This window comes from Trachurus trachurus, assembly GCF_905171665.1.
Source record: "Trachurus trachurus genome assembly, chromosome: 3".
NCBI classification, from domain to species: Eukaryota; Metazoa; Chordata; class Actinopteri; order Carangiformes; family Carangidae; genus Trachurus; species Trachurus trachurus.
Window position 1 is genome coordinate 39,632,547 of NC_139893.1, and position 26,001 is coordinate 39,658,547.

A 26,001-nucleotide genomic window follows, 5' to 3' on the forward strand; every position below is an offset into this window, starting at 1 on the left:
TCCCATGTGTCTTAAAGGATAATTTCCGTTTTTTTTACAACCTGGACCTTATTTCTAGCATAAAATAAAACTTTGGTGTCATTTGGAGTCGTTTTGACGAAATTAGCCCCAGTGGAGCGGCGCGTATATCCGTATAATGCGAGAACACGGGGCACGCAATGCAGCCTCTAAATAACACATTATCCGCTGCAAAACTTGTTCATTTCACCAATATTTTGTTATGATACACTAGTGCTATTCCCCTCCGAGCCCGTGGTGGCATGTTATCAACATCCGGGGTCTGTCGGTTGACCTACTGACCTCTGATCTGGATGATGTCATCTCCGACCGCTGCCCGGCTCATTCTGATAATAATCATTCTGCTTTGGCATTCAGGTCCATTTTTATCTCAACTAGCCGGAGCTTTAGTGAGTCCAGGTTGAGGAGAGGAAGCCTGTGGAAGCTGAACTTCATCCAGCTGCTCATTTTGTTCTGACAAGTCAGAAACACACAGAAATGAACCATAGCATTAGCGGTAGCAAGTTAGCCGCGCCGCACCGCGGTCGGAGATGACATCATCCAGGTCAGAGGTCAGTATGTCAACCTACAGGCGCAGCATGTTGATAACATGCCACCACGGGCTCGGAGGGCAATAGCACTAGTGTATCATAACATAATATTGGTGAAATGAACGAGTTTCACCGCAGATAATGCGTTATATAGAGGCTGCGCTTGGGTGCTCCGAGTACTTGCATTATACGGATATACGCGCCGCTCCACTGGGGCTCATTTCGTCAAAACGACTCCAAATGACACCAAAGTTGTCTGGGTGAGTAAATGCTAGAAATAAGGTCCAGGTTGTAAAAAACGGAAAACCACATGGATTTCAACCTCGGGAGCCTGAACATTACAGATTTTTTTTTGTCAACTCTCACATTTTCAGGGCAGAAGGCAAGACAAACACCTAAATATATGTTAAAGAGCCTTCAAAAAGTGATATTTACATAATATGTCCCCTTTAATTTGATCATCATATCTTACATGTTCTAACAGCTCACAAGCGTTCAAACAAGGAGGTCGCCGCGGTGCCAAGAAGGTGATGATCGTGATAACGGACGGAGAGTCACATGACAGTCCAGATCTCCAGCAAGCCATTGAGGACAGCGAGCGGGATGGCATCACCCGTTATGCAATCGCTGTGAGTCTGCTCGATTTCTTCTGCACCTGGGTTTTCACTTGGTTTTCTGATGGCTAATAAATTTCCTGTGCATCATTAAATCACTATAAACATTAATAAGGTGACCTCATGGAGTAAAAGCAAGTGCTTCAAGAGCTAAGTTGAGAATGGAGCCAGAGGCCCTCAGAGAGCTCCAAGCGTACGCTCAGTGGAAGTGCAGTTCTAGGTGTAAATGATCTCCTCCAGACCACATGGTCCTTTGGTTTGTCCCACTGCTGGAACAGCTAGCAGCATGTTTCCATCCAGCAGCTCAGCTGGGCACAGGCTCTGAAGTCGTTCAGCATGAAAATCAACTGAAATTGGTGACAGCACTGGCACTGGTGCAGAAAGTCAAAATCCTCTTAAACCCTCTCAAAGAGAAGTTTTAAAAATGTGACAGATAAACGGTTTCACACTCGAGTACCTCATGCATGCACTGACAAATGAATGTTATCATCACAGGTCCTGGGCTACTACAACCGTAGAGGAATCAACCCTGAGGCCTTCCTCAATGAAATCAAGTACATTGCCAGCGACCCAGATGACAAACACTTCTTTAATGTGACAGATGAGTCGGCGCTGAAGGATATCGTTGACGCCCTTGGAGAACGCATCTTCAGCTTGGAAGGTTGTGGATGAAATGAATTTCACTGAAGCTGCTTAGAAATGTCACTCACACTCTGCTTCATATTGTAACTTTTTAACTAAAGGATGCAGTGGGTCTTCATGGGATTTACAAACTTAGGTCAACTTGAATAACCTCAGAGACTATAGGTGATCAGTCAATCAGCCATTTCAACACACTTCACACTTTACCTAAAACCTTTAAAACCAAGTGAGCTAATATAAAATTATAAAATATTTAGAAAATTGTTGTTGCAGATTCTCCAAGAAGAGTGTTTTTTGAATACATTTGGGTTTGAACTAATGGTTGGATAAAATTCACATTTTGAAAATGTCACCTTGAGCTCTCTGATATTGTGAGACATTTTATAGGCTGAATGATTGTTAAAGGGATAGTTCACCCAAAATTGAATTTCATTATCTACTCCCCCTCATGTGGACTAAGGGCTGGGAGAAGTTTCAGAGTCCTCCGTGGCTTCTCTGAGTTACAGGGGGTCTCGGCGTAGCAGTGCATGTCCATATAACGGTTGCAAATGGATACCAACTGTCTTCATAACAAAAAGACACACCAAAAAACATCCAAATACCTCCATGCTGCTCGTATAATGTCCGTCTTGTATTGAAGCCCCGAAATGCGAAATTGTCCCGAAAAAAATGTAATAAGTCTATTTTTCAAGCTTGTTTGTAGCGGAAGCTTCTCGAAGCTCCTCTTCCTGGTTCGTCAAATTTGGACGAACTGGGAAGAGGACAGACCCTGGTACGTCCAAACGAACCGGGAAGAGAAGCTTCCGCTACAAAACAAGCTTGAAAAATAGACTGATTTCATTTTTTTCAGGACAATTTCACATTCCGGGGCTTCAATACAAGACGGACATTACATATGAGCAGCATGGAGGTATTTGGATGTTTTTTGGTGTGTCTTTTTGTTACGAAGACAGTTGGTATCCATTTGCAACCGTTATATGGACATGCACTGCTACGCCGAGACCCCCTGTAACTCAGAGAAGCCACGGAGGACTCTGAAACTTCTCCCAGCCCTTAGTCCACATGAGGGTGAGTAGATAATGAGTGAAATTTCAATTTTGGGTGAACTATCCCTTTAAGAAGAAAAGATGAACTTGTCATGAAAGCACAATTTTTTTTCCAGCCCCACTGATTACGCTACAACTGATCCAGCTACAATTAGTAGTACATCAAAATACCTCTTACATCTCTTAAATGTGAAATGACTTCAATGCCATTCCCCTCAGAATGTGACCGTTTGGAAGATTAACTTTATCCGCCGCTGACTGACTTGTTTACACAGGAACCAGTAAGAATGGGACAGCGTTTGGCCTCCAGATGTCTCAGGCTGGATTTTCCGCACACAACGTGGAGGTGAGCCTGACTCCTGCTACCACGTCGCCTCATACCATCTGTCAACATGTACAACAACACACATTGTCTCAATTTCTGGCGCATCATACCTCCTCCCCACGACCTGCCATTCATCACTCTCCAGTCCCCCCCTGAGGTGCCGGCTGTGTGGCCCCTGAGGGTTTAGGTCATTCTGATTTAGGAGCCCCTGACAGAGGAGACGGGCCTTTTTCCATCTCAGCCAGTTCGTGATGGGGGAAATAAGACACCACGTGTCCCACAGGGAAACGTATTAATGAGGTTTAGACAGTTGTGCTTCAGAATGGGTTATTTTTCCTTCTTCCTTCCTCGAGGTTTCTGATTGAATCTAAGTGCATGTAGTTGCAGGTGTGCTGGCTTTAGGGGCGACACAGCTGGAGGAGGAAGATAAGGCACATGCACATCTCTTCTCTACCTGCTATTCATAGCAATTAATTGATTTCCATTCCTCCCTCTCTGGCTCCGCTGAGACATTCGCTGATGCAACCGCTTTGATTTTCCAGTCCCCTTTCACAGTGCGATTTGTCATGGGAGAAATAAATATATCCCTTTTATGATGAAAATTAAATATAAAGCAGGATTTGTAGCTGGGTGGCAGGAATGTTTGGAAATTCGGTCCTCAAGGCCAGATTCCAGAGATGCTCGACAACACCAACCTGAGTGTTGAGAGTCGGATAACTTATTGGAAAGAATGTCGGGGCTTTAAAGGAGAAAACAGTCCCGAAAGCCCAGATGGTTTTGCTGAATGTGATGCGTGCCAACTCTGAAGGCTGCTTATGTCATATAGTATCCAGATGTCTGCATACATAGCACTTTCTCTATATGCTCTTTGTTTCTTTAACTGTAAACAATGCTGAAAAATAATCCCAAGGCTCCGTTTAGGCTTATTTGCAGAATTAGCCTCTGTATTTAACATAATGTGAACGCACATTACATGTAGTAGTTTGTTGAGCTTGATCCTCTTTACAGTTTTGTATGTTTAACTAGAACTCTGTGGCTCTTCAAGTAGAATAAAAAAGTTGACGTACTAACTTGCGAGGCACTTGTCCATACATGCAACTGCTGCTGAAATAGGTCACTGCTTTATATGAAATGAACTGTTTTGAGGTTTCATTCATTTGCCATGGAGACCATTTTGACCAAAACAGATAACCACATTGGCATAACGCAGCTGTCAGAGAGTGACGTAGTGGCAGCGTGGTGAGCACACAATTCCTTCTTTCAGGAAGGAATTGCAGGCCTTCTGGCTACTGCTCAAACACTGGAAAATGTGTTGTTGGCATATTGTCTATGGCAAAAAAAAAAAAAAACTGAGCTCATTATGCAGAGCAACCCTATAATTATAGTGTCAGTGATACAAAATATGGTGAACCATTGAGGACCAAATCCCTCCTCCATCCCTGCTCGTGTCTGCAACTTATTGTACTTGCTGGTTTGTTTGCTTTGTTGAAGATATATAGTTAAAACACAGACTGATCAAGATACAGCAGTGGTTTGATAATGGAGATTTTAATGCTGTCTCTGTGGTGTGGACATACAGTGTGGGATCCATGTGGGCTTCAGTGGGTGGTATGTTGTAGCTAGGGAAGGGCTTAATGAGTGTGGGAATAAACAACAAACAACAAAATGGACACTGGATAAGGAATTTGAATGTGTTGTACATATGGGCTTGACAGTGATTTTTTTTTTGAAGCTGGGAAAGATTATTGTTACATCTGAAAGGTGGGAAAGTCTTGACAATGTATAGTTGGGACAAATGAGGCCTGCAGTAAACCAAAACTATGTGCTTATTGATCAAAGAAAGAAAAGGTCCATTTGTGTTCAGATTAAAGCTGGTTTGTGATGAAATGGGTTGGACCACTGCCAAAGAAGAAGAAATTTGAATTTATCCAGTGTTTGATCTGGAAGAAGGAAAAAGAAAATGACTTTCACATGAACTTTCACTGCACTCTCTACAGGAAATGTTGAGACCTTTAGAGAGGGAAAGGATATCAAATTTGTTGAATGAGATGAATGACTCATGCTGTCTAATATGACTGTTTAACCATCATTTTGGGGTCAGGGTAACCCTAACCCCAACCCCTCTGTCAGGTTAGGTTTTTCACCTATCACCTGGTTGGTTGGTTGGTTGGTTGGTTGGTTGGTTGTTTTTCTACTTATTGGAGGGATGGGCCATGGGTCAGGGAGGAACCCATTAAAGTTTGGTGTGGATCTCACGAAAGGGGCAGATCCAAAAGTTTATTGCTTTCTTAAACATTTGATATTTCCTTGAAGGAAAATAATGTGCGTACCAATGACATATTAATAGGGTGGAGATCTATGACTTCTGAACCTCGCCGACATGTGTAGGATTGTTTGGCCTTGGCCGAGGTATGCACTCTGCCATTATAGTTTAGTGAATGTTTCCAGGAATGGGTGGATTATTACTATTGTGTGTTCAACTCGACTGATTTGTGAGCAGAACACAGGTATATGTAAATATTGATTGTACTCTAAATAGATTTTCTTCATATTCTTTTAAAATAATCCAGATGTATAGTGAGAATTTATGTTACCAAAAAATGTTTCACCACCATTAATCTATCTGAAATAATGGTGAACCAACCCCACAGACAGTGGTCAACGAAATGATCCAGGGCCGTTGTATAGGGGAGAAAGGTGATGATAATTCTAGGGGCCCAGCGCCCAGTGGGGCCCACAAAAAGCCCCAGTAGTCTAATCTTTGTATGACTGAATTATTCTGCATAAGACCCTGACTAATACTCATAGTACACTGTAAAAACTCAACATCTTTCCAAGAATATTTGTCTTATTTCTTGTCCAAATGTCTCATTTCTATTCAAAACTAATCTCTTTCCACTTAAAATAGGACTCATAACCTAAAAATTTACTTGTTTTTACATCATTTTCACTTGTTTCAAACAAATTTTCACTTGAAATAAGTAGAAAAATCTGCCAGTGAAAGCATGTTTTTTGTGCTTGTAATAAGGAAGAAAAACTTGTTCCACTATCAGATTTTTTCTATACTTATTCCAAGTGAAAATATGCTTGAAAGGAGTAAAAAAGTGTCTAAAAACAAGCTACTTTTAATATGACGTGTCTTATTTTCAGTATAATGAGATTTGATTTGACTAGAAATGACATTTTGACTAGAAATAAGACAAATATTCTTGGTAAGATACTTGAGTTTTTGCAGTGTAATGCTACACTAGCATCAAAACAAAGTAGGCAAAATAAAAAATGATAATACATATGTAGTCTAAGAAAAAAAACTGGAAAAGTTAGGGGGAGGGGCCCAATTTAGTATTATTTAAGGGGGCCCAGAATTCCTAGCAACGGCCCTGTATATATATGGTACAAATTTTATACTAAAGTGTAAAATGCATTCTCTGCAGGATGGGATTCTGGTGGGGGCTGTTGGGGCTTACGATTGGAACGGAGCAGTACTGAAGGAAACACGGCAGGGGAAGGTGGTCCCTCCCAAATCATCCTACACACAGGAGTTCCCTGAAGAGCTCAAAAACCATGGGGCCTACTTGGGTAAGTAACACCCTTAAAACTGTAGAGGACAGTGTTGCTGTTCTGTCATTAGGTGCGTTTCCATTACCCCTTGAAATGCGCAAAACCTAAATATCGAAATTAAAAACTGGTAATGGAAACACCTACATTTCGAAAAAACTCTCAAATATCGCAACAAAGTTTTTACGCTCTCATGAGGTGGTTTTTGAGACGTATCGATACAAACGTGTATCGCAAAAGTGTAATGGAAACACTTTTTTCGCTTTTCTACACGTCACCGGCGTCACCGGAGTTGTGTGTGTCCACGCTGTGTTGGTTTATGTAACTTGAGGGGACAAATGAACCACACGTTTATTGTCATGCATTGCTGACCTGGGCATTGTTTCTCATTAAATTAGAAAAACCTTTCCTATCATTCCCCTTTTCTGTGCATGGTTGAAGGAAATGTGGCTCGCATCCACACTCCCACTCCCTCCTGCGCGAAATGTCACCTTAAGTCACATAAACCAGTACGGGTGTGTGGTCACAACCACCTATTGTTGTCAGCGCCTCATCACCGCTGGTGTTTAAAAGGCTTCTGCAGTCAGGTTAAAGCGCACATCCGCCGTGTTGGTAAACAAATAATCCCTCTATCAACGGAGGCAACCGTACTTGATCAGCTTGGGTTGGAGGTGGTGTGAGTGCGGGCCAGCGGGGGAGAGGGGGGGGGGGGGGGGTATTCGGGCTTCAGCACGGTGCGGAACAACTGGCCCGTGTGAGTGCGCCCTTATTTGTGGCCGCTGCCAGCGCCACACGGGCTTTGCCTTTCAGCAATCAAGCGCTGTTTTTGTCTTTGTTAAAAACAATAACAGCAACAGCTGTCGGCAGCTGAGATCGCTGTGCCGTCACCATAGAAACGCAAGACGCATTACGGCTCATTCGCAAAATACCTTTCAATGGAAACACCCACAAATAGCAATTGCACTTTTTCGAAGTTTCAGAAATATCGCTTTTATTTTGCGAAAATCTGTAATGGAAACGCAGCTAGTGACAGTTAAAGTCGCACACCCCTTGATTATTCTCTCCCTCACACGGAGCCTCCTTTGTGAAGGAAGGATGTATGGTTGCCTTGGTAGAAGACCTGTGGTTTAGCACCAATTGTCCGAGCTGCAGCCCGGCTCTATAAAGTGTACCCATTGCTCCAGCGCTTCCCATCATATCCAGCCCCATCTCACCCCACCACCACAGACCTCTGCTTTTACCATCAGTGGTTTGTTTCTGAGCTTATTCACCAGCCTGCCAATGGAAGCCATATTCTAGACTCAATAGTAATATGAGGAGGAAGCATAATTTTGGACAGACAGGGAGAAAGTTAAAGCTGGGAAGAAAAAAAAAAAGGGGGGGGGGGGGTGAAGATGAGAGATGAAGGTGGAAAAGTATACTGGGTGTAAGTGGAATTTTTAGTGGAATACAATGAAATAGAAGACATGGAAGAAGAAATCGGAGAAACCTGAGAAACCAGAACAACCACTTCTGCGTTACTGAATGCAGCACACTGAGTTTTAACTCCTCAAATTACAACGTTTTTACAGTTTTTTCCTTGAGTCATGCAAATCATTGCTACAAATGTCAATATAAAGGTTAGGCCCAACACTGTTAGCTCAGTGAATAGGGCAATAAAGTGCAGTGTCCGACATTTTTTGTTGACTTTTGACTGTGTGTTTGACATCCATCAAACCATTAGTTTATTTGATTTCCAGATCCATAATCAAGAGAAGAAAAAGATGAAGTACGAAATAGATAATTAATCACGTCACAAATAGTCTTTTACATTGGCAAGAGTGAGAAAGAGAGTTTCCGTGTCTGTGAGTAATGGCTGTGTTTTACATAACCAGGGTACACTGTGACGTCTGTGGTGTCAGCCAAGAATGGCCGGCTGCTCATAGCGGGAGCTCCACGATTCAACCACACCGGCAAAGTCATCATATTCACTCTGAAGAACTCAGGAAACCTCACCATCCTGCATTCCCTCAAAGGCCATCAGGTACTCTGGTGTCCAGCCCGTTCCCTTCAATCTGATAAAAAAAACTCATCAGCTCCATGCTTTGGAAAATTGCCACAGCGCAGCAAGGAATGTCATGAAACTTTGTTATAAATCACTGTTTGCGCTGCCACTGACGAAGAGCAGCTGAGTTACCTATGAGTGTCTTTAAAGGGGCTATTTATAAATTTTGCTATCGCTACATACCCCAGGTTGCAGGCATTAACGGCAATTTACTACCAGTCTAGGAGAAAAGTTGCAAACTTCATTCCTTTAACAACTGTCCAGTGGAATGCAACCCTCTTATTTTGCTTTAATCTTTATTACTTCTTTTCTTGTACTGAAGTTAGCATCGACTATAGAGAGGTAGCTGCTCAGGGAGCGGACTATAACCTCATGTCTTTTGAATGCATTGATGGCTGAAGCTCCTGCCAACAAAGACTGGAAATTAAACAGCTGTCAGTGCTTAAGTTGGCTATGTAGCAATAGGAAAACTTAAAGTAAATAGCTCTTTTAAAGTGTGTCTACTGTGTAGATCTTTCTACACTGTTGCCCATGAAGTTGGAATAAAATGTTGTTTTTACCTCTTCTCATGAAATGATTGTGACAATGTGATTTATTCTTGATAAAGTGTATATCGTCTCAATACTGGTAACTGGGATTCGGTATGTAATCATTGCACCTGGTCAAAGATGATTACTGACATGTAGAAATGGGAATAAAAAGAGGAGTGTGTCTGAAAACAAAATTACTCCAACTTTATGGGCAACAGTGAATTATCCCACAGGAACTTTCTATGATTTTTTTGAATGCCACAGGTTTTTGTAAACAAATTTGGCTATGCCACTGCACTGTGATTAAGTTGATTAATGACATGCATACTATTAATGACATGCATACCTGCATAACTTCTGCATAGAGGCAATTCACAATATGTAGCCAAGGATAAATAAATGTGCATTGCGTTTCAATAGGAAATTCTCATAGCAGCAGCATCATATAGCAGCTAGTTATTCTTATACAAAAAAAAACAAAAAAATCGCTGGCAAGGCACTTTAGTTAGACTGTGGATAGTTACATTAAGTTTTTAGGAAAATATATAAAAATGCTTGAAGAGCATCTCTTCATGACTTTACGTATATGTGCATAAAAGCAGGATCCCAGCTGGCAGTGGAGGGCCCTCCTTTAGCCAGATTCAGGGATAGATCCTCCTTGTCTTCCTCTGTCTGTTTTAGACATCTTGGCACTTTGGAAAGTGTTAAAATTATTCCAATTCATGATCATAGAAAATTAGACAAGATGGCCTGAAAAATTAATATTCAGTGGAAACGGCCAATAGCCAAAAGGATTTTCATTTTGAAATCTGAGCTCAATAAAATGACTGTGCTGCTGTAGCCCAAATGACATAAACACATCAAGCTGCACTGATGCTGTGGGTTGACACAAGTTACGACACATTTAATGTATGTGAAGGGGTGTAAGCTCTGTTGTTGTTACATGCTATGTATTTGTAATATTGTTCATCAGCTCATCTGCTGAGATTTAATCCCACTGTCACATTAGTTGCATTAAGTCTAAAAATGGCCCTCATTTCAAATAGGATGTGGCTCTCTGTGTTAATGAGCACTACACTCATGACTGGCAGCGCTTCACAGACTGCCAGTCTGAAGTGATCCTGCAGCAGCTTACATTGTACCTTGTCAGCAACAGTTCATCCAAAAGTGGCAGATGTTTTTTTGAAGTGAACTCTCTCGATCAAACAGATCTCCAGAAAAGAGCCCTTTTTTTATAGGCAGATGTTTCAGATCTGAAAACCAATAGATGATGTTCCATCCGCTCTGGTGACTAATCCAGATTCTCTCCGTGCAGCTTTCGCAGTCTGAGCACCGACCAAAGCGTCAGGGCTCTGACCACTTGCTGAGACACAACACAGACCCCCATTTGCTTAGAATATTTAACCTCAAAAGCCACAGCAGATCATTAGAGCCAAACAAGACGTGGGCCAACAAACAACAGGGAAAGTCAAGAATTTCAGGGATAGACAGTACACGATAATCTTTGTTATGGCATTTAAATAAACACACTCTTCCATAAAACAGTGTAATAACCTAAATGAATTGCATTAAATGATTAAATAACAAACAATGAAGATCTTAGCATTGGAATGCTTACAGTATATGTCTCTTTCAGATTGGCTCCTATTATGGCAGCGAGATCGCACCTCTGGATATTGATGGGGACGGTGTGACTGACAACCTCTTAGTGGCAGCTCCGATGTTCTTCAGCGCAGGCATGGAGAAGGGAAAAGTCTACATCTACAGAGTGACAGAGCTGGTGGGTATCAACTCTAAACACACAAAGCCTGGACACGTATCAACCATAGACTAAGCCATCATTACTCAGAAGTGGGTCAGCACCTGTTCAAACTCCAGACCCTCCCAGTCATTTCTAACACCTCACACCAGAAGTGTCCTGCAACACAGTGGTTCTCAAGGACCCCTAAATTGACACAAAGTAGACCATAGACCCCCATTGGACAAAATGTTGAAGCAAACACTAGAAATACACAAATATTTGTTCTGAGACTGATGAACATTATTTTTTTAGTCAATGTATACGTTCAAATTAGGGCCAATGGTGTGAATTTGTAGAAATATTGTACACAAATTTCTGGGGGAAAAAAGTGCCACAATTTCTCCAAAAACAATTAAACATTTCTAGAAAATAGTGGTAAAAATTCTCAAAAAATAAAATGAAATAAAATCAAAAATCAAAATTCTAGAAAAAAGTGATAAGATTTCTAAAAAAGTGATAACATTTTTCAAAAAAGTTTTTAAAAAATTCTAGAAGAAACTGGTAAAATTTCTCAAAGTTTAAAAAAAAATCTAGAAAAAGTGGTAAAAATTTCTCAAAAAAAAAATTTAATTAAAAATTCTAGAAAAAAGTGGTACAATTTCAAGAAAAATTTGACTTTGAGAACCACTGCTGTAACACACACTCTGCTGCCCTGCAGCTCCACACTTGACATGCTGCAGACAGACATTTGACACATGACTATGTCCAGAATAAATGTGTTGATCACATGAGAAAACCCCTGCCATGCCAGTGTGTAGGCTTTACTAGACATGTAGCGTGAACTCAACAGGAAAGTATTCTGCCCCTTTTTAAAGCCATTTCCAGCAAAGTATTTGGAGGCGAGAACTTTCTTTAATAGAAGGAAATCTCCTGGTATTCTGGGTCTGTCGTGCTCATTGGAATAATGAATGTCTTCAGCTGTTTTGAATCCAATGAGAAGCCATAGAAAGAGGTATTTAAATATCTGCTGTGGCCCAAACCACATCACAGGTGGCAGGCAGGCAAAGCCAAGCCTAACAGTCAAAACACAAACAGAGAGAAATCACTCCTTTTAAAACTGTCTGTCATCTACTTGACAGTAATACCACATGTTCAGGGCAATTAATAATCATGATGAGGTTGTTTCAGGTGTTGCTCTAGATGCTGCACAGTGGTATTGTTATTGGAAGACTGTTAAAGGTTGGACACCCTGTAGTCACAGTGTATGTTGCTCATCCACATCCATGTGATTCTGCAGACTTGACTTTTAAGAAGTGTAAAAAAAAGCATTTTTGTTGGCCATTAGCCATTCCAGCAGCATAACTTTAGGAATGACAATACTAGTCAAGAATCTCATCAAAAAATAGAAATATCTTCTACATCTGCTGTAAACCAGTACCTCACATAGGTCTGGTCTCCATTTTCTGCTTTTTTTTTTTGAAATGGAGAAATCTCTATAACGATTTGATGGATTGCTCTGACACTTAAAATAGTTTTCATTTCAAAGCAGCCATAATCAAAAGTTTTATGTTAACAACGGATCACATGCCTGCAATTTCCCTCATGGTGCTTTTGTAGTGTCTTTTCGCTCATTGTTTGGGTTTTCTGTCCCACGATTTTATTGCTTTGGTTCACTCTCAGTGCCCATATGGTGCCGTTTTCGGCCATAGCTATGCAGCTGCTTTTATCATAAATGCTCTGAAACCCCAGCGAACACTACCCCCAGCACCAAACAGCAGACAGACACAGTCTCCATCCAGCTGCTGTAGGGTCTCCTTCTATCTGGAGTAGAACAAAACTGAGGTAAAAGAGTGAATATTTGACAGTCACATGTGCAGTTTAGACATCTGCTTTTCAACATGTTTGCCATATCAACTTAGATGATGACAGTATGTCCTGTTTGTTTGACCTCAAGGAGGTAAAAAAAAGAATTTGTGCTGTTTAATATTGTGATTGTGAGTATGTCAATATTCTGATTTTAGCATTTAACTCAAAGCAGCACTCAGCCTGAAGCCTCACAGAGCCCTTCTATTGTAGATAGATATTTTCCTCTTTCTAATTCTCATTCATGTGAGATGAATGTCTTCCAGTCAGCAGAATGGTGGAAATTATCAAGTACAGGACACAGATATAATCAATAACAAGCTGCTACTAAGCTGCGTTCACATCGATCATTGTGCAACTCTGCAGGTCTTAAGCGAAAGCGCAGCAGAACAGCCACATGCAGAAGTTGCGCTGCAGACTAGTCATGACCCTTCATGGCCTCCACACGATCCATGTGTTTCAAATTTAAACAGAGCTGGCTATATTTTTTCTCCAACTCTCTATCAGTCTCCCTCTTTGTCACACATGCACACATCAGGTAGCAAAGCTCCACTCCTAAATCAACACCCGTCCCATTTGCACAACTGGAAAAACAAGTGATCTCACGTTACGTCGGACGACCTTAAATTACATTATGGGCCGGGATGCCAAGTGGAGCAATGATATGCATGACCACTGATGGACGTGAGCATTTGGCTCCATTTTGTCAGACTGTTTTCCAGTTGGGTAGCTGCTTTCAAAGACATCATAGATATTTTCCATCTGACTTAACACTCACCAAGAATAGAACTTCAAATAAATACACTAAAGCTATACGGCGCCCTTAAGTTATTTTATGACCTGGAGGTAAAATTCCTCACTTTTGTATCCCACATGTTTAAAATATTTGAGTTCAAACAGGCAGAATTAAGGGATTATGTGGAAAATTACAGAAGCTGATCCAAACATTATCTTCTGTTTGATTAGAGGATGGATTTCAAAAGACGTGCTTGTTGCTTTTTCCTGTATAAATTATGATTAGAGCTCTTAAAATGGTTTTGATGTAAGTGCAAAAACAAACTTCACAGGATGGAGGACAGATAACAATCTCTGCCTTGGGCTCATAATGAGATGTCTAAATGAGTTATTGACAGGTAATGAAGAAATTGATTAGTCCTGGAAAACTAGATCTTCCCTCTGGATATAATGCACAAGAGCACTGTCTTTGACTAACACATGCTCATTCATACTATAAATGTGTATACTGTAAAGGCTTTGTCTGTTTTCCTTGCACATGTGCGTGTGATATTTTGTTTGTTTATTTGTTGCAGTAACTTATAATTAAATGAACTTTTATGAACTTCCCCCTAAAGCTAATGTCTATTTACCAACATGAAATGACAGAGTAAGTAGTTCTTTTCAGTTTTCCCTTAAGGCACGGTTGCTTTGAAATATTCATGAAGCGGATCCAAAGGAAAAACAAATGCTTTCTGTTGGTTAGATGATGATGATTTGTGCAACATGTAAAACATGTATCTAATATTTATGAGTACGCTTTAGGATATTCCCGAAAAGATAACAAAGTATGAATTCATTATGTTTCCCGTCATCCCTCAGAATCGTTTCATCCTCGAAGGGGCGTTGGAGATCCACAACGGCGGCCAGAACGCTCGCTTTGGTTCATCGCTCGCTCCCGTCCCCGATCTAAACGGCGACGGCTTCAACGACTTGGTGGTGGGAGCGCCGCTGGAAGACGACCACAAAGGAGCTGTTTATGTTTTCTTCAGTCAGCAAAACAGAATAATACGCAAATACAAACAGGTAGGAAGTCTGGAAAAAAATACACTTAAAGGGACAATGATGAGTTTTGGAAAAGCAAAGTGTTTTCACACCACATTTATGAGCCTCCGTGCACCGTGAAATTATTTGTCAGAGGTTGGAAGACGATCACATACCGTCGTAGTTCCCACCATAAACGGCGATTCGGCGGTGTTATTCTCATGACTCGCCACGAAACCGAAAGTAAAGAAACGCTGGTCGGCTCGCCCAGCATTTCCACCACCACTAATAATAACAAAATAACGATAGAGACAAAACAATATATTTATCGAAAATGGGCCCATTAACAAGTGGTAACGTAGATTCATCCACATTAACGTGAGACTTTTTTTTTTTTTTTCTACTTTCATCCAGGATTTACTCGAAAATAGAATTTTGCACAAAGTTTGGGCTGCATCGTCTGATAGATGAGTGATTACACTAATGTTAAGACCCATAGTGGGCTCAAAATCAATTTTCTTTTCTGAATACAGCGGCTAATGGAGGAGTTTACACAACCTGGCAAGTTGTTCTAAATAATATCGTATAACTCGTTCTATAAAGCACTTGTTGAATCGCGTATTAAGTGTTACTGAATCCATTAATTATATGTGAGACTTTTTTATAACCAAATAGAAACTCCTCGTTGTCCCTTTAACAGACAGAACAAATGTATCTGGATGTTTTTGTCTATTGACTATAATTTCCCACACAGTTCATATCACTGCTGACCACTTCCCAAATCATACCAAATGTTTTTCATTAGAATTACCACTTTCTAGGCAGCCACTGATTTATGTTCAGTTCACTATGGTAAAACAAAACAGACTCGCTATAAGTGTCATTCTATACTTGTAACAGTTCAGTACCCAGATGTGTGGGGGTTTACTTGGTGGAAAGTTTGACGCTCAGTTCAGTCACAAGTCACAAAGAAAAATAAGGAGACCAGCAGTGGCCATGACAGTCAGACAGGATAGGATAATGGACCTGTAGACCAAAAGATAAAGGAGCACAACAGCAGACTGCATGAAGGTGATGCTATATACTGAGTGAGTGATAAAGGACTGAGGGCCAGCTGCTGGACAGGTGGATGGCTAGTGACTGTCAGACACAAGGGACAAACAAGTCTGTACAAAATAAGTTAATCCGCTGCAGCCTATCTGATAATTCTTAAACAGAAACAGCCAGCTGCAGTGAACATATCAAAACATTGTTATGCTTCAAGGAATGGTTGGTAATAATCTAAAAATAAGTGATTTGCACCAGATTGGCTAAAGGGTACAAAGGTGCACGCCACACAAACCCTAGGAAACTTAAGTTACATTGGACATAGAACCTCTAAACTGTTTTTGGCTCTTTCGCAGTAGTCTATGGTCTTACAGTTTAAGAAACAGTTAAATACTTCTGGAGTGATGAGGATTTTTATGATTCTTGACTACATCATTGTGAATGTACAGTCTAAATTCCATTATGGCTTTGAATGGGATTACTGTATTTCCCAAAAACTTGAACTGCACAGTTTAATTGCTCATGTGGCCGCTCTAACAATGAGACTGTAAATTGTGGTTGTTTTCATTATGATGTTTTTTCCTCTTCCTGTTTGTCAGAGGATAGCAGCAGCAGATTTAGCCCCCGGCCTGCAGTACTTTGGCCGCAGCATCCACGGCACCATGGACATGAACGACGACGGTTTAGTGGACCTGGCAGTGGGTTCCCTCGGCGCTGCCGTTCTCCTCTGGTTAGTATTTCACAGCAAATTACTAAGACTGTTGACAAAAACATAAAAGAAGTTTGCTGCAGTTAAAGGGATAGTTCAACATTTTGGCAATTTGACCCATTGCCATGATCCCTATAGTTTTAGCAGTAGGTTCGTTACCTTTAATTGTCTGTGCAAGTTATTTTTAGAACAGCGGAGCAGAGCCGCGAGCTGCTCAGAACTACGCTACGGAGGCTCATGGGATTTCTTGGTTTCCCTCATCAAACTCATCAAATACACAATCCAACAACTCCAAAGTTGTGACCGGCACATTCACCACGCTATGAGATAATAACGGAACGTTACCAGACAGAGTTGTTTTCGAGGCAAACGCAGAGACTGCTTGATGAAAAACTGGCCTCGGCGGGAACGCGTATCAGTGGTTTTGCATGAATTTCCCTCTAAAACAACTCTGTCTGGTAACATTCTGTTATTATCTCATAGCGTGGTGAATGTGCAGCTCACAACTTGTCCATCAGAGCGTTGTGGAGTTGTTGGATTGTGTATTTGATGAGTTTGATGGAAACCAAGAAATCCCGTTAGCCTCCGTAGCGTAGCTCTGAGCAGCTCGGCTCTGCTCCGCCGTTCTAAAAATAGCTTGCACCGACAATTAAAGGTAAGGAACCTACTGCTATGACTATAGGGATTATGGCAATGGGCCAATTTGCCAAAATTATGAACTATCCCTTTACGAAAGACTTGTCTTTTCAGGAATTGATTGTCCTGCCTGGAGTCTAACAAGTTAAAGGTTGGCTTCATCTTTTATACCTTCATGCCCTGACAGGTCACAGAGTGTTATCCGGATATACGCCACTGTCCGGTTTGAGCCCAGTAAGATCAACATCTTTGTGAAGGACTGTCAGAGAGGTGGCAAAGACGTGACCTGTATGTCAGCCATTGTATGTTTCAACATCACTGCCAGGACAGCCATTCTTCCCACACAGGAAATTGGTAAGCCAGCAAAAATAATCCACTGCTGTGTAAACCCAGCAAAGTTTCCTTGTTCCTCCCCCTGCCTGATGTTTGGTAACAAAACCCTCGTCCACTGGCTGAGCCTTTTATTTCTTATACAACTCATCACATTAATACTTACCAAACAAAAACTACTCAATCATATTTAGTCTCTGACATAAAAAGATTCTTGCCCTGTCTGCTGTATTGGATACTGTCAAACTTTTAGCAGAGTATTTTTGCCAATGCACCCATCTGAAAAATGTATACATTTTGGATCTGCAGTTGCAATGCAGTTGCACTGATACATGACAGAATGAAACATAGTTGGCTTAAAGTGAGAAAATCCATCACTTCACTTCAACCCTCCATGTCCAGCAGTCATTTCACCGTGTAGCTTGTGGCGCCGAGGGCAGAGTGCATGGGCCGTCGCTGGCAGCAAGAGATTCTGATCTCACTGCAGTTTCTCTGCCAAAGCCGACATGCTGCATCCACAGCTGGTCTATCAGAACCACGCCGGTGGTGTCCAGTGTTGGAATGCATCTACGTATGGCAAGCCATTTTAACATTTAAAAGCCAGACTGGATATGTGTTGTAGATATCTGTAATTCAGTTTTGCCTAGTCAAAAAGAACATTTCAGATATCTGCAACTACATTCTTCCTATCCACAATGTGATTTCAGATATCCACAACTACGTTCTTCCTAGGACAAATGACGTCACTTTTGCCATTCATGTGTATGGGGTTCGTTATTACAGATATCTACAATTCAGTTGCAGTTATCCGCAATGTGAATTACAGATATCTGTAACTGAATTACGACTAGTACTAATTCCAGTTTGAGATATCTACAATTTTATTCTGACTAGTCATAATTCCAGTTCAAGATACCTTTAATTCACCTCAATTAAAGATATCTACATGTCCCTTTTCAGATATCTGTAATTAAGTTTTGACTAGGCGAAATGACGTTGTAGATATCTGTAACTGCAATTATGACTAGTCAAAATGACGTTGTACATATCTCAAACTGGAATTCGTACTAGTCGTAATTCAGTTACAGATATCTGTAATTCACATGGCGGATATCCGCAACTGAATTGTAGATATCTGTAATGACAAACCCCATACACATGAATGGCAAAAGTGACGTCATTTGTCCTAGGAAGAACGTAGTTGTGGATATCTGAAATCACAATTGTGGATAGGAAGAATGTAGTTGCGGATATCTGAAATGTTCTTTTTGACAAGAGGCAAAACTGAATTACAGATATCTTGAATAAAAAATCCAACTATTCAAAATGTAATTACGACTAGTCAGAAAGACGTTGTTGATATCTACAATGTTAATTCCGGATAGTCAAACTTAGATTTTAAATGTTAAATCCGCTCGCCATATTGTTTTTATCTTCTGTGAGGTGTTTCTGACCGTTCGATGTCAGCAACGGCTCACTGACCCTTCAAACCTACAGACCGGTTTAGCCCCCCTGCAAATGAATGTGAGCCTTCTCTGCTCACAATTTGTTTTAAGAGATATCATGGCGGGGTCCAGTTTCACAGGCTTTCATGGGGGGGAGGAAGCCGAGGTGCGGGGGAGCGTGTTCCGAGTTAACCCCCTGACCCGTCGACATCTTTATCAAATCTATCGGATGTGTCAAAACAGAGGAGGGAAGGAACAGAGGGAGTTATCTTGTCTTCCACGGTTGCCTACAGTGGAGCACGTTGATTTAATTTTCTTCTCATTGTCGTGTCTGGATGGTAATGCGTGGCAGATGTGCTGGTGTTTCGAAGTTCACAGTGGTCTGTTGCATAAAATGGAATTTTTCTCATACAAGTAAATCTTATTTATGCCAATGTGCAAATATCTGTACACGATATTTGAGAGTGGCGTCTGTAAACAAAAACTACTCAACCAGCCCCATAACTTTTAAAACAGTCAAGAACCGTCCAAGTCCAGATCCTCAGTGCAGGAAGAAGTGTTGTAATTCTCTCGTCAAAAAAGGAAAAACATTTTATATTGGTTGATAATGATCCTTGTGATGTGGTGGAAATTGGATAAAAGCTTCCAGTTCTGTATCCATTATCTGCTCAGATCTTTCTCCAGCTCTCTAATTCTCTGCTTGACCCCCCCAACAGAAGGCATGCATAAGTTCAGCCCGGGTGGATTTTTTTTCTCATGCCATGAAAACAAGATGCAAGAAATGGAAAGCCTTTAAAACAATGTGGCTTGGAAGTGACTCAGTACTAAAGCCAGAGGGGATAGATTCTTGTATATGTTGGTCACACATTTATTATATGTTCAGAGTCAAGTTAATATTGCTCTGCAGTGATGTCATTTACCATGGCCCGTTGCTGCCATTTATTCACTTAGGACAGGAGCCCATCCATCTCTGAAACATTTAAACACAAGAACAGCAGAATATGATCATATGCAGTAGAACAGTTTCATATGAAGGTTCATTATTATTTATTTTACCCTCTAGGGATCAAATATAATGTCTCCATTGCGGAGCGACGTTTCAACCCCCGGGCCATACTGGACAACCCAAACAAGCTGCAGCCCCAAAACCTGACCCTCCTTCCTGGAGAAGAGACCTGCGAACACATCTACTTCCATGTCATGGTGAGGTCAACGTAGACACTGGAAACTTGCAATGAGAGAATGGATTTGAAAATGTGTTATCGTTCATATTTATTTAAGCTTATTTGTTTGTTCAAATTCTGTCATCATTAGATATTGAGTCCACTTTTTAACATGAATTTCAGCAAAAACTCTTTGGCTATATTAGACTATTAATTTGGTCACAAAAAGAGGCTCACTCAAATCAGAGTGCTGAACCGAAGACCTTGATATGAATCAAAAAGTTTGGGTAATGCTTTATTATGGTCCTTGTACAGTAATAAGCATTAGTTAATAGGTAATAAGGCCCTTATGAGATCTAGTAGCTGATCCAGTAGCTGCCAAGAAACATACTTAACTGTTAACAAGTGCATATTAACTGATAATAGAAGTACATTTTAATATTATTAAAGTAAACAAAAAAAGATGAATTGAGTCAATATGTGTTTGTAATGCTATTATGAACACTTATAAGATACTCATGAGGCTTTTATTAATGTTCATAAACACCTACAAATTGTTAACAAGTTTCTTCTAAGTTCTTGTAAATCTCCTAGTCTGATATTAACTATATTATAATAACATTATTAACACTTACATAGTCTTATAAACACATAATTATGTTAATAAGCATCTTATAAGGGCCGAATTAATTAACTAACGCTTATTACAAGGACCTTAATAAAGTATAAAGCGTTACCAAAGTTTGCAAAAAAAAACTTGCAATGGTATTGCATCTTAATTAGTAAATTTGGGGACAAAATACTCACTTTTCACATGATTTATTCTGGTTCAGAATCACCATGCTGATGTAAGCCAGAATAAATCATGAGAAAATTAGTATTTTGGCCCCAAACCTACTAATTAAGATGTGCTACCACTATTAATTTGGTCTCAGACTGGAGTCAAAGCCAACAAACAGTCTTCATTAAGATGAGATCATCGTCATCATCGTGTGGAACTTGTGTATGTGTGTGCCATAGATAAAGTGCCATGATACAGTAAATCCACCAGTAATCTTTTGAACTTAATGTCCCATATTAGGAGACCACAGACTATGCCAGGCCCATAGTGTTCGCTGTACAAGTGGGACTGCAGCGTCCAGACAACGGGCCGGTGCTGGATGACAGCTGGCCTACTGTTGTGAGGACTGAGGTGAGAGACATTCTGACGTCCTCCAGAAAGACAAGGAGCACTTGTTTCTTTGACTCATCCAAGCTTGTGTCTTTGACCAGCTGCCCTTCTGGAACGGCTGTGACGAGGACGACCGCTGCATACCGGACCTCGCACTGCAGAGTATGACCGACCTGATGACTCGAAAGTAGGCACATACATACTCACCTACGTGAGAATATGCAGACAATTTAAAGGGATAGTTCATCATTTTGGCAAATTGGCGCATTGCCATAATCCCAATAGTTTTAGGAGTACGTTCGTTACCTTTAATTGTCGGTGCAAGCTATTTTTAGAACGGTGGAGCAGAGCTGTGAGCTGCTCAGAGCTACGCTACGGAGGCTCATGGGATTTCTTGGTTTCCCTCATCAAACTCATCAAATACACAATCCAACAACTCCAAAACCAACAACATTTACCACACTATGAAAAAGAACGGAACGTTACGAGATTTTCGAGGTTTTCGGCAAGCAGTCTTTGCATTTGCCTCGAAAACAACTCTGTCTCGTTAACGTTCCATTATAATCTCATAGCGTGGTGAATGTTGTTGGTTTTGGAGTTGTTGGATTGTGTATTTGATGAGTTTGATGAGGGAAACCAAAAAATCCCATTAGCTTCCGTAGCGTAGCTCTGAGCAGCTCGCGGCTCTGCTCCGCCATTCTAAAAATAGCTTGCACCGACAATTAAAGGTAACAAACCTACTCCTAAAACTATAGGGATTATGGCAGTGGGCCAATTTTCCAAAATGTTGAACTATCCCTTTAATGTAAAAATGATTACACTATACTGAATCTGTGGCTCCTCTTTTACTCATGGTTTGACTTCCTCTCCCTCCCTCGCTCGCAGTCAGTTCTGTGTGCAGCCTGTACAGTCTCGTGGGGCTTTTTGCCGCCATGTGAGCGAGCAGGGGGCCGAGGGGTCTCTGAGGGTGATGGAGGGAAACAGGAGGAGGATGGTGGTGGACGTACGGCTGGAGAACAAGGGAGAGAACGCCTACAACACTCGCCTTAACATCACCTACACACACAATCTACGCTTCTCCAGCCTCATAGTCAAGGTACCTGATGATCACCCTGAATTAGTCGCGTGGTTTTCTCAAAACTTTGTGAAACTACTGTATATGTATGTCCTGAGACGTCTCATGTTTAACCAGCAGATTAGATGAGATTCAGCCTGCATTCCAGATGCCAGTGCTGCAATGAAAATCTGAACTGTGGTTATTTTTGATCTAGGACAACTCTGACATCAAGATCGAGTGTTACACTGAGGACAAACTGAGGAATGAGAAGCTTTGCAATGTCAGCGCTCCATTCATGAGGGCCAAGTCTCAGGTGAGGTGATCTAATTCATTTTATGTTATATATTACTTCGAAAAATCAACCATTGGTTAATTTTCCTGTCTTATATCCAATGTTTTGGATTTATGTCCTTAAATGCTTTAGATGAGAGTCATCCTTTCCTCATTTAAAGTGGAAAAAGAGGTAAAGCTTTATCATTCCCACCATGAGCAATTTATTCATATTGGAAATTGTTCATACCGATTCCCAGATAAGATAAAAGTCAGCTGAGATGTTTTCATTTCTGACTGGAATAAAAATCAGAGTAAATGCCTGCAGCCCAGTCCCAGCTGCATGGTGCTGCTACCCAGGGGCTGAGAAAACATTGACGTGGACTGTATTAGACCACAGGGGCCCTGAACACATGCTCCAGGCTCTAGATGACCATGACAGACCACACTGGTTAATGTAAGAACCACAAGGCAACCAGAGGAGCCCAGTTTAGTTCTGGTTTGTGAGATCTCTTCTTTCTATAGCCTGACATCTACAGCGTCCACACTGAAACATGCCCTTCTCTATTTAACCCTCCAAAGCTAACAAATGTGACTGAAGCAACTGTAATATACGATTAATCTAAGATCTTATTATAACGTCAGTGTAAACATCTCTCAGTGGTACATTAACATATTTATAACTGACATCTACAGGTTTTATCTGTGTCAGTCCTCATAGAGCAGTCCCATGTTCTTACATCCAAAGAACTTAAAATGTTGTCCAAATTTTTACCACTTTGTCCATTTTGGTGATGATGTAGGCCTATTTCAAGGCCTGTAAAAAAAAAATCCTTCCTAAGAAAATTCCATTTACAATTTCTATCAGTCTTTTGAGGAATACAGGACCTGTGAAATTGTCAACATATCATATTTCCAAAAGACCAACACCGAAATCCACCAATGTCTCACTGCACTGGATGAAACTTTGCCTGGAGATAGATAAAAAAAAATTAAAAAAAAGTACTGATTGATTTAGTCAATAAGCTAGATAAGGGCAGGGGACAGGATGGACCATCTTTATCATCAGTGTCAATGATTTTATGTGATTTAGTGTTTTAGAGCTTCCTATTTTCTTTAGCCTGACACAGTGTCTGCTTGATGCAGTTCCAGAGGTTGAAATACATCTCGATTTCATAGAGTAGTAGAAACCCAAACCTTTTCAAGTGTTTTCAGAGATATTTTTCCATCTCTGAACACTTTGAACAAACTGATCTTTCAAGTAATAAAACTGATAAATAAGAATAGGTCAGAGTTATACTGTAAACTGTACCTGATGGGGACGACTTTGAGTTCACATTTTCCAATTTCAAGTATAATATCAAAATAAATCTCCCGCAATTTATATGAGGTCACACATTCCGGTGCTACTAAAAACCCACAGTGGGGAGGTTGGAGAATTTCAGGGACACAGGCCATAATATTATGTGAGTTTGTTGCCATCACTCACACAGCTGTCTTGAAAATCATTAAAGGGATAGTTCACCCAAAATTCAAATTTCACTCATTATCTACTCACCCTCATGTCGACTAAGAGCTGTCCTCCGTGCCTTCTCTGTGTTACGGGGGGGTCCGTGCAGCAGTATTTGTCCATATAATGGTTGTCAATGGATACCAACTTTCTTCGTCCAAAAAGACACACCAAAATACATCCAAATACCTCCATACTGCTCGTCTGTAATGTCCCTCTTGTATTGAAGCCCCAACATGAGAATTTGTTCCACCGGTCAGTACAAATCACGCAAGATTTGCACTGACACAGGAAGAGCAGTGAACTGAGACACTGGGAGCTTCCGCTACAAACAAGCTTAAAATATAGACTTATTTAATTTTTTTCGGAACAATTTCTCATGTCGGGGCTTCAATACAAGAGGGACATTACAGATGAGCAGTATGGAGGTATTTGGATGTTTTTTGGTGTGTCTTTTTGGACGAAGAAAGTTGGTATCCATTCATAACCATTATATGGACAAATACTGCTGCGCGGACCCCCCCGTAACTCAGAGAAGGAACGGAGGACTCTGAAAATTCTCACAGCTCTTAGTCGACATGAGGTGAGTAGATAATGAGTGAAATTAGAATTTTGGGTGAACTATCCCTTTAAGTAAAAGTTAAAGTAACTGTCTTTGGTCATCAAAACAGACTGCAGCTTCCTCCACAGTTCACTATTAGAGAGTAGTTGTTGTTATCAGCAGGAAGAAAGCTCCTCTCTCCACCTCAGCCTGGTGCACCAGGTGAACTAGAGTGACGTGGAAGTGTTTTTCCTTTCATCTGTTCCTGATTCTCACGTTCAGCTCTGCTGTTTTCGAAGCTTTTCCACAGGCTTGTAATGTCAACCATATTTATGGTTGACAGACTCTGCACTTTCCAGTGCATTTTGAAGCAAGGCATCGAATCCTGTTTTTAAGGGGGTGATGCTTGAATTAACTGTGATAGGGATGACACTGATCGTTCATCACACGGTGCTATTAGAAGCTATTAAAGTGCGAGCAGATTATATATAAGCCGTCTGATGTCAGTCTTAAGTCTCGCTCTGAGCTTCTACGCTGATAGAGATCTGCTGACAAATGCTGTGGGAATGAAGTAATGAAGGTAAATAGAGAGAGTTCATGAAACGTTCCTAAACCACGTCATTATCACAAACAAAAGTCGTCTCCTTAACAACAAAAACATAATTTCTGTGTAACGCTCCCTGACAACGTGAACCAAGAGGACACGGGTCACCCTTTTAAAACTCCCTGAGTGATTCATACCCACTCATTCAGTCTGAACAGGCTCCAGAGCCACAAGGGCTGATGTGCTCTGGCTTAGGAACTTTATAAAAATGTGGCACAGAGTTAAACAAGGCTGATTGTGTATCGGTGCCAATGCCAAACCAGCTCCAACCACTAAAGTTTAGCTGAAGGAAAGACGGAGCGTGAGGGCAGGCTCTTTAAAATAGCCCATTGTCACACTTGTTTGGACTTTTCCGGACGCTTCTGACCTGTGTTAAACTACATGTTCTGTAAACTCAACAACGGCCGAGACAAAGTGAGTGCAGCGACGCGGTGCGCTAGTTATTGCAATTCAGTGTGTGATGATTGACAGTGGATGCGGCTCACGGATGTGGGAAGACTTCATCCACTAAGAGAACGAAGAGGAGCTTCATGCTCTGCCTCAATTTCCATGTTCAGTTACGCTGCCGCACAAAAATCCTCCTGCCACAGACAATCATGTCTTCCAGACCCATACCACTCGTGTGTGTGTGTGTGTGTGTGTGTGTGTGTGTGTGTGTGTGTGTGTGTGTGTGTGTGTGTGTGTGTGTGTGTGTGTGTGTGTGTGTGTGTGTGTGTGTGTGTGTGTGTGTGTGTGTGTGTGTGTGTGTGTGTTCTCGATGGCCATCTCGTGAATTCATCCAATTATTTTTAAACAGGCTAAAAAAAGAAGACAAACCTTTCTTACACAGGTCGTTCTCCACAAATAGGA

General features: G+C 41.0%; 1 protein-coding gene across 1 annotated transcript in view; it reads left to right on the top strand.

Moving 5' to 3' along the window:
- Positions 1-26,001, top strand: part of itga11a (integrin, alpha 11a) — a gene marked incomplete at its 5' end in the record, with an annotated part of 57,758 nt that overhangs the window by 24,222 nt on the left and 7,535 nt on the right. Inside the window, 14 exons of the mRNA XM_083998555.1 lie at positions 1,033-1,177; positions 1,658-1,823; positions 3,126-3,196; positions 6,610-6,754; positions 8,608-8,756; positions 10,944-11,087; positions 14,508-14,711; positions 16,316-16,446; positions 17,249-17,415; positions 19,900-20,039; positions 21,081-21,191; positions 21,272-21,357; positions 22,056-22,266; positions 22,442-22,540. Coding sequence (XP_083854681.1) covers positions 1,033-1,177; positions 1,658-1,823; positions 3,126-3,196; positions 6,610-6,754; positions 8,608-8,756; positions 10,944-11,087; positions 14,508-14,711; positions 16,316-16,446; positions 17,249-17,415; positions 19,900-20,039; positions 21,081-21,191; positions 21,272-21,357; positions 22,056-22,266; positions 22,442-22,540 — 1,969 coding nt within the window. The remainder of the gene's footprint in view (positions 1-1,032; positions 1,178-1,657; positions 1,824-3,125; positions 3,197-6,609; positions 6,755-8,607; positions 8,757-10,943; positions 11,088-14,507; positions 14,712-16,315; positions 16,447-17,248; positions 17,416-19,899; positions 20,040-21,080; positions 21,192-21,271; positions 21,358-22,055; positions 22,267-22,441; positions 22,541-26,001) is intronic.